This window comes from Salvia splendens, chromosome 1 (assembly GCF_004379255.2).
Source record: "Salvia splendens isolate huo1 chromosome 1, SspV2, whole genome shotgun sequence".
Taxonomy (NCBI): Eukaryota; Viridiplantae; Streptophyta; class Magnoliopsida; order Lamiales; family Lamiaceae; genus Salvia; species Salvia splendens.
In genome coordinates this window covers 28,543,982-28,553,672 of record NC_056032.1, presented here as the reverse complement: position 1 = coordinate 28,553,672, position 9,691 = coordinate 28,543,982, and the positions used below count along the sequence as shown (strand labels likewise).

At 46.1% G+C, this 9,691-nt stretch overlaps 1 protein-coding gene across 1 annotated transcript; it reads right to left on the bottom strand.

Moving 5' to 3' along the window:
• Nucleotides 1–6,112: 6,112 nt before the first annotated feature.
• LOC121764587 lies at nt 6,113–7,540 on the bottom strand. The gene is made up of 2 exons (XM_042160635.1): nt 7,030–7,540; nt 6,113–6,789 (listed from the first exon to the last, which is right to left on the bottom strand). The coding sequence occupies exons 1-2, from the start codon at nt 7,538–7,540 to the stop codon at nt 6,113–6,115; spliced, it is 1,188 nt and encodes a 395-aa protein (XP_042016569.1).
• Between the last annotated feature and the right edge of the window lie 2,151 nt (nt 7,541–9,691).

Below are 9,691 nucleotides of genomic sequence, written 5' to 3'. Positions count from 1 at the left end.
CTTTACTTTTCCGAAAATGCTATGTGGCGTTATAAGGGTGGTTTAACTGTTATGTCATGCCATGTTGTTTTTATTATGAGATTGTGTGCCTGATGTCTAGTTCGTATGAGTTTACTCCGTTAGGCTATATGGTTGTGTTGTGAAACGAATTCGGGTCTGAGTAGGGTCGTAAACCCTATCAGGCTGTGTACACTGGTGGGATCGAGAGCCGTCCTTGCAAGTCGGCCGGTCTCGTGGGCGAATAGTGTGGCCACACTTTCGTCGCACTGTGATGTGATTGATGGATTGATGTGAAAAGTGGGGAGATAAATTGTCTGGCCAGACTTGAATTTTTGTGTTTCTCGTGATATTTTTCTTACTACTTAAAACTCGAGATCACTGGTATGGATGACATAACTTATTAAAATGTTTTCGGCATGAGCCCATTGAGTACAACAAGTACTCAACCCTGCATATTATTTTTCTTATGTGCAGGTTGAGCGAGATGTTGCGGTGGATGTTGAGATGGCTAAAGACCCTGGGATACGTTGTGTCGTCATACATAGGCGTGATCCTTGACTCTCCCTGAACCTTATTTATCCGCTGCTATGTTTTAAATTATGTCTTAAGACCTTAATCTTTTCGTGTTGTGTTTGAACATGTATGGTGGTGTTAGGTTTAAACGAGTGTTTATGTTGTCTTTCTGAAAATGGTGTTTTCCGAGATTTAAGTTAAATGTTCGTTTTACCTTAGTTTTTTTTATATATAGTTGTATTTCTTAAGTCAAATTTTTCCGGTGCCCTTTATAAAAGTATGTTTCTTTGCGTCTTTTCAAAAAAAAATGATCTTAACCTTCTTTAAACTAAGTTGTTTTCTTTCTTTAAGTCTTAAGTTGTTCTTTTAAACTGTTGTCCATGCATGTCAGTCACGATCGCCGCGTTTGTGATACCCCTGGTATGGGCGGTCGTGACAGAGTGGTATCAGAGCTTTGTTCTTTCGCTCTGGTCCGAGAGTCTTCTTTTACTTTGAGTCTAAGTTAATGAACCCTTTTTGACTAGAAGTGTCATGAAGGCTCAACATCCACAGCATCACACTCAACCAATGAAAGTGAGGTATGTTTTATTTGTTGAAGGCATGTGAGATAGATGCATGAAATGGATGACGATATGATATGACGTTTGACAAGTTTATGCATGTGAATGAATGATATGCATAAGGATGAGTTGTAATGGAATGAATATATGAGCATGATTGGCTTGATAACTTAAGCATGTACTATGTGCGTAAATATGATGTTGCAATAGCATGATTGCATGGAATACGAGTATGATTGACGTGATAATTAAGACATGTATTGTATGTACAAAGGTGATATCGATATGGTATGAATACGTGTGAGCATGAACTTAGTGATGTTTCTAAATGTGTATTATGCGCGAAAATACTACAACGATAGCATGCAAAGATATGAAACGTTAAGACAACGACAAACTTTCAAACTACGCGACCAACTTAAGAACCTTTTCAAGCGAACAATAATACAATTTGGTGTTTTAAAAAAACTTTCATCTTCACGTAGATGGTACGAACGAAACGAACCGCGCTTAAGAGCAGTCAGTATAGTGCCAGAATGCGACAAGCGATATACGATTACGACCACTATGAGAGAGAGGAAGGAAAAGCCTTGAGAGAGGTTGTCGCCCATTTCGAAACCCTATGGCGAGACGTCTGCGGGTACCATGTATCGGCCTATGGAGGCATAAGAAGGCTAATTGAGTTGATGCCCGACAATTGGGAGTCTTGGATGGAAACAACAGCCAGTCGGTTCACGTGGTACGAACCAAGAAACCAGATGATGGCCGGCGACATGAAAGGTTTCCTGAAGGCCCTAACGTGTGCTTTGATTGACTCACGTTCCGAGCGACCACCGTCGACAGAAGAAGGGAAAGATGAAACAGTATGGGAAGACAATGACGTGATCGAGGTTAAACCCACGGCAGAAAGAGAAGCAGTACCACAATAAGGGATGGTTCCGGGTTTTGAGGATGATTATGTGGAAGATAGCATGGATATCGAAGAAGCCCTCCGCATGGCTGACGAGTATCACGTAGAAGAGGACCCGGAGGAAGGAGAAGACCCGGAAGAGGAAGAGGACCTGAAAGAGGAAGAGTATAACGATGGATAGTAGATGCCGTTTTGTTTTCTTAAGTTGTTATGACGATGGCAATAGTACCTTTTTGTTTCCAAACGAGTACTATGTTTTTCCTTTCCACGTTATCTATGGAAGTTCCACTTTTCGCATAACTTTACGTGCTTGTGTTTTATCGCATCATATCGCACGCGTGCATGAAAGTGGTGATGTTTTAATAGCGATGTTCTCACAGCGATGCTAACCTGTGTTTTAGATCAACATGCCCCCAAGACGTAGACGTGGTCCGCATGTGGAGAACAACGTGGGGGAACAGACAGAGGGATGTGTCGGGAATCCACCCCCGCCTCCACCACCACCTCTACCCCAACCAAACGAAAGGGAGTACATCAAGGCCTTTCGGAAAGAGAACCCACCCAAGTTCGATGGATTGGGATAGCCCCCGAAGGCGGAGGCATGGGTACGCGACATTGAGCGTGTCTTTGAGTTTATGGGATGCACGGATAGGGAACGCCTGGCCTGCGTGACGTATCAGCTGACAGGACCCGCTGATTTTTGGTGGGAAACCAAGAAGAGAACCATGGACCCCGCTCGCCGCGAGGCGCTTACTTGGGAAGAGTTCAAGGAAGAAGTTTACAACAAGTATGTTCCCATGAGTTATCGGCGGGCGAAGGTAGTGGAGTTTCACACCCTAAAACAAGGAAACATGACGGTCACGGAGTACGACCGCGCCCTATGTAAGATGACCCGTTATGCACCAGAATTGGTAGACACAGACGAGAAGATGGCTACGAAGTTTCGTTCCGGCCTTAGGCCCGAGATAAGGGTAGTTGTGGCCAGTCGAATGGGAATTCCTTATTCTGAGGTGTTGGTTGCGCTCTAGACGTGGAAGAAGCGCTGCCCAAGAATGAGAGGACAACAAATCCTACACCGTCCGCACCCCCATCGAACTTTAGAGACAAGAGGAAGTGGGATGGAAACCGAGCTCCTTTTGACAACAAGCGGAGTTTTTCCACTTTTCGGCAACCGCAGAATCATGTGCGCCAAATTGTGCCACAGCGGAGGGGAAACCCGCAGAGAACACCCTACTGTAGTCGGTGCTCCAAGCATCATGTTGGGGAGTGCCGAGTTGGAAGCGTTCGGTGTTATGCCTGCGGCGGGAATGGGCACATGTCTCGTGAGTGCCCAAATAACAACAAAGGTGGAGTGAAGAATGGGCAAGGATAGAGACTCCCACAACAGCCTCAACCAATCCGACAAGTGGCCCCTTACTACTTAAAACTCGAGATCACTGGTATGGATGACATAACTTATTAAAATGTTTTCGGCATGAGCCCATTGAGTACAACAAGTACTCAGCCCTGCATATTATTTTTCTTATGTGCAGGTTGAGCGAGATGTTGCGGTGGATGTTGAGATGGCTAAAGACCCTAGGATACGTTGTGTCGTCATACATAGGCGTGATCCTTGACTCTCCCTGAACCTTATTTATCCGCTGCTATGTTTTAAATTCTTAAGACCTTAATCTTTTCGTGTTGTGTTTGAACATGTATGGTGGTGTTAGGTTTAAACGAGTGTTTACGTTGTCTTTCTGAAAATGGTGTTTTCCGAGATTTAAGTTAAATGTTCGTTTTACCTTAGTTTTTTTTAAATATAGTTGTATTTCTTAAGTCAAATTTTTCTGGTGCCCCTTATAAAAGTATGTTTCTTTGCGTCTTTTCAAAAAAAATGACCTTAACCTTCTTTAAACTAAGTTGTTTTCTTTCTTTAAGTCTTAAGTTGTTCTTTTAAACTGTTGTCCATGCATGACGGTCACGATCGCCGCGTTTGTGATACCCCTGGTATGGGCGGTCGTGACAAAGACTTTACATCTGTTCATGTCTTGACGATGGGATCCCATTGATCGGCTTCGATGCTTGTAATCCATAAGTTGTGCTTGTACTCGTTGCAACCGTCCACGTTACCCCAATGGAGGAAGGGGTAGGGCCTCGTTAAAACCTCCCAGAGATAAAACCCGGTGGAAAAAATCCCTAGGAGAAAAAAGAGTACCCCCGTGGCCGAGAGCAACGCTAGACTTCCAAGTGCTCGGTCACTTGCTCATGCGGATAAAGGGAGTATAATACTACGTATGTTACCTTCTTCACCTCAAACACAAGGTGCTTGGGTTCAAATGCTGCACCGTCGAAAATCAAGGCATTTCTGCCTCGCCATATCAGACTGACCTATGCGATGAGGGCTAGCCTTCTAGCCTTGCGGATGATTGTCGCGCCACTTCTCTCCTTGAGCATCCACTTGATGGCACTCGGAATAGTGGTGATGTTCCTCCACATTCCAAGCCAAGATTTGATCTCCTTCCAGACTGCCCATGTCTTATGGCACTTGAAGAAAAGATGGTCCACTGACTCCGTGTGTGCCATGCACAAGGGGCAGCGTTGGTCGATTTTCTTGTAGCCCAGTCTGTCCCTCGTTGGAAGTCGTCCTCTGGGAGCTTGCCAAGTAGTGAAGGAGTACTTTGGCGGGATAAAGTCCTTCCACACGAACCGGTGCCACATTCGTCGTTCACCTTTTGGCCTGAACCACTCGTATGCCTCGACCGCTCCCTTGGTCCCGTACCATTGTCCCAGCAACGTCTGCACTTCTCCTCTCGGCTTGTTGGCTACCAGTTCATCTCGGATTTCAAGCAGTCTCTTGAAGAATGGTGAGTCCCTCGATTTTGCCGTCCATTCCCACAACGACCTGTTCTTGAGGAACTTGCTATGGATCCACTTAATCCAAAGGGAATCCTTCTTGACATGAATGTTCCATAAGTTCCGCACAAGTAGAGCCTTATTCCACGACCCGAGGTCCCGAAAGCCGAGCCCCCCTTCATCCTTTGGTAGGCAGAGAACCTTCCAAGACACGGGGGGGAATTTCGTACCCCAAAGGAACTCATGGCAGATGGATATGACCCGATCCCTCACGTTTGACGGCAGGGGAAACACTTGTAACCAGTAGCACTCGACTCCCTGTATAACAGAGCGCACAAGTTTAGTTTTACCGGCATACGAAAGATTCTTACTTGTCCACTTTTTGGTGATGGATGCAATCTTGTCGATGAGCGGCGTGTAGTGCATGATGTTAAGCTTGCTCGACGCGAGGGGCACTCCCAAGTACTTCACCGGTAAGGAACCCATCAGGAAGCCGAAGATGTTCTTGATCTCGTCCAAGTCCCTTGCTGGCAGCTTGCCTCCTGAAAATAGGTTAGATTTGTCCTTGTTGATCTCCAGTCCCGAGCAGCCGGAGAATTCCTCCATAGCATCTGCCAATATCCCTATAGACATGTAGTCGCCCCTACTAAAGAGCATAAAGTCATCAGTGAAGGCTAAGTGAGTAATCTTTTGGCTAGAACATTTTGCATGAAAATTAAAATTGGAGTTCGACGTTCGGGCTGCAAGCAAACGAGATAAGTATTCCATGCAAAAAATAAAAAGAGTAGGAGACATAGGATCTCCCTGTCATAGTCCCCTCTTGCCGGGGAAGAAACCGTGCGGGCTCCCGTTGATCGCGATCGAGAACCTAGGCGTCGTGACACACTGCATCACCCAAAAGATGAACTTCGGGTGGATGTTCAGCCCATGTAGGATGGATCTGAGGAAGTTCCAATCCACCGTGTCATAAGCTTTGCGGAGATCAATCTTGACCGTACATTTTGGAGCATTCTTCTTGTCCGCATACCCTCGCATAAGCTCTTGTGCAAGGTGGATGTTGTCCATTATGTGTCTCCCCGGGATGAATGCCGATTGTGCCTTGTTCACAAGCTTGTCCAGTAGCGGTGCCATCCTCCTCGAAAGGATCTTCGTGATGATCTTGTAGAAGACATTGCAACAGGATATTGGTCGGTAGTCGCCCACCGTTGGGTTGATTGACGTCTTCGGAATGAGTGAAATCATCGTAGTGTTGAAGTTCTTCAACAATTGGCATGTTTCAAAGAATTCCTTAACGGCATCAACCACATCTTTGCCCACTCGCTCCCATTGCTTTTTGAAGAATGCCGAGGAGTAGCCATCGGGGCGGCGCCTTGTCGTTCCCAATGTCGAACAAGGCATCTTTGATCTCGTCGGCCGTGATGGGTCCCACCATGTCCCTACTGTCCTCCTCGCTCACAAGGGGGCCTTGCCTAATGATATACATCTTGATGGGATCCGGCTCCTTCTTGGTACCCAAGAGAGTCGAGTAGAAGTCCACGAACTCGCTAATAATTTCCTCTTGATCCCTAATGATGGTGCCATCTCTCATGTAGAGGAATGCAATATAATTGCGTGAGTTGTTCCGATTAACAAGTGAATGGAAGAATGAAGTACTGCGATCACTGAGGAGTAAATGCTTGAATTTGACTTTTTGCTTATAATACTCCCTTTCGGAATTCTCAAGATAAGCAGTCTTCTTCTTCTGGTTGGTGATCCGGACCCGAAGGGCAAGGTCTGATGTGTCCCTGTCCGCCTGTTTTTGCATCAGCTCAAGCTTTTCCCCGGCCTCCTTGGCCCTTTTTGAGAGCTCACTGAATTCCTTGAAGTTGAACTCCTTGAGATGCTTCTTGAATTCCTTCCCGTGTTCGGCGAGTACATATTGAGCCTTCCCTCGGATGTTGGTAGCCCAATTATCCTCCACGAGCTTATTGAAGCCTGCATGCTTGAGCCAGAAGTTAAAGAATTTAAATGGCTTTGGGTACGAGACAATGTTACCAAAGAGGGTAGTGACGGTCGGTGAGTGGTCTGTGTACGGTCCCGATGGCAAAAACTCCGTACTAGCCAAGTATCATTTGGTGTACCAAGCGTCGTTGATCATGGCCCTATCAATCTTGCTCGATATGGCATGGTTTGTCCAAGTGTACTTGCATCCCGTAGACATGATGTCTTCCAAACCAAGCAAGGCACACGTGTCCACCATGTTCTTTATCTCATATTCGGTTGGTACGATGCCCCCTACTCTCTCATCATCGGCGAGCACGTTGTTGAAGTCGCCGCTAACAAGTGTCGGTTCATCCTGCACCACCTGCTCAACTAACGAGTCCCATAGGGGTCGTCTATCCGCAACAGTGTGTAAACCATAAACAAGGACAAAGTGAAATGAGTTATTGGAAGTCAAGCACCTGATTTTGGCGTAGATGGCTTGTTCTTCCACTTTGATCGGCTCGAGTTCCACTCTGCTTGGATTCCAGATTAGAAGCATCCGACTGTTTTCGATCATCTCGAAGTTGTCCACGGCTTTCCAATCTCTGAAGTAGTTCTCAAGAAAGAAGGTGTAGTTCTCCTTCGTGAACTTCGTTTCCAAAAGACCCATGACGTCGATTCTGCATGTTCTCACAAAATCGACGATTGCAGCTTGTGTGGGGAGTTGCTGCAGTCCCCTTATGTTCCATGTGGCGACGATCATTGGGACACCACGGGATCAGTTTCTAATCCATCCTCCCAGTGGGGAGGGGTGACATCCCTTTTTCTTGACCGGGATTGGGACTTGGATTTACGTGTACTGCCGGGTTCCCCATCCCTAACGGCACGGCTCTGTCAGGTCTCGGGTCGGCCTCGTCGGGTGTCGGCATCGGTTGGATGGTCTCGTCCGTCGGCCATTGTCTTCGCTAGGCCCTCGGTCTCGGCCTTCGGTGGGATGGTCTCGGCCCTCGGTGGCTGGGCATCCGAAACTCCTTTGGGATGTTTCTTCTGTTTCTTCTTGTTCCCAGGCCCCCCTTTGGAAAGAGTATCAAACGCCTGCGATCTGATCGCGGAGGAGAGTACCTCAGTGCTAAGTTTTTGGACTACTTATCGGAGTCGGGAATTGAATCCCAACTGACTGCGCCGGGCACGCCCCAACAGAACGACGTGGCTGAAAGAAGGAACAGGACCTTGTTAACATGGTCCGGTCGATGATGAGTTATGCACGGCTACCTGTTTCGTTCTGGGGACATGCGTTGCTTTCCGCAGGCCATATATTAGACAACTTACCGTCAAAATCAGTGCCTACTACTCCTTATGAGTTGTGGACTGGGCGCAAGCCCAATCTAGCACATCACAAGATTTGGGGTTGCCCGACTCATGTATTGGAAAATGATCCAACTAAGCTATGATCAAGGACGGAGGTATGTTTGTTTATAGGGTACCCTAAATGATTGAAAGCTTATGAATTCTTTAGTCTCCGAGATAAGAAAGTTATTGTGAGTACTCACGCGACATTCTTAGAGGAAGACTATGTAATGAATCATAAATCCAGCAGTGAAGTGGATCTAGATGAGCTAACTTCTGTCACAATTTCCATTAACCAAGAACCCGTACCTAGTGTACAAACAATTCCAGAAACATCAACTTCTACTCCAAGCATTGTAGTGCCGCGCCGCAGTGGGAGGGTCTCTCATGAGCCAGATAGATATATTGATTTGGGGGAATCCATGGATCACTCCTCGGACAGCAATGTATTAGATCCCTGGAACTTTGCAGAGGTGCTGACAGATGTCGATCATTGTGAATGGGTGAGAGCAATGGATTCAAAACTACAATCTATGATAAACAAAGACTTCTACGATTTGTCCGTCATACCCGAAGGCTGGACTGCCATTGGGAGCAAGTGGATATACAAACGTAAACGTGGACCGATGGACGAGCTAAAGTCTTTAAGGCAAGACTAGTGGCCAAGGGGTATACCCAAAAGGAAGGTGTCGATTATGACGAGAATTTCTCCCCGGTGGCCATGCTCAAATCGATCCGGATGCTGTTGTGTATAGCAGCTTATATGGATTGGGATGTATGGCAGATGGACGTTAAGACTGCGTTCCTCAACGGCAGTCTTGAGGAGACCATCTACATGGAACAAACCGAGGGATATGCCATAAAGGGCAAGGAACATATGGTTTGGAAGCTTAAGAAGGCTATTTATGGCCTTAAGCAAGCATCTAGATCATGGAACCAGTGTTTCGATCAAACTATTCGAAAGTTTGGATTCAAAAAATGCCCAAATGAAAGCTGCGTGTATAAGAAGACTGGAAAAGGGAATGTTGTGTTCTTAGTTTTATATGTAGATGACATTCTTCTAATTGGAAACAATAAAAAGATGTTGTCATCAGTAACAACTTGGTTGTCAAATCAGTTCGACATGAAGGATATGGGAGACGCGGGACACATCCTCGGTATCAAGGTTCTTCGGAATCGAGAAAAGAAGATGTTGTGCTTATCTCAAGAACCTTACATCAACACAGTACTTAGTCGCTTTAGCATGCAGGACGCCAAGAAAGGTTTCTTACCTTTTAGACATGGCATCCATCTATCTCAAGAGATGTGCCCGAAAACGCCGTCTGAGATACAAGAAATGAGAAGGATTCCACATGCTTCGGCAGTTGGAAGTCTCATGTATGCTATGCTTTGTACGAGACCTGATATTTGCTTTGCTGTTGGCATGGTGGCATGATATCAGTCGAATCCGGGCCAAGGACATTGGACTTCCGTAAAGAACATACTCAAGTACCTTAAACAGACTAAGGATTATGCTCTAGTTTACGATGCAGCCGAGCTTTGTACTTTTGGATCTACTGACTCAGAC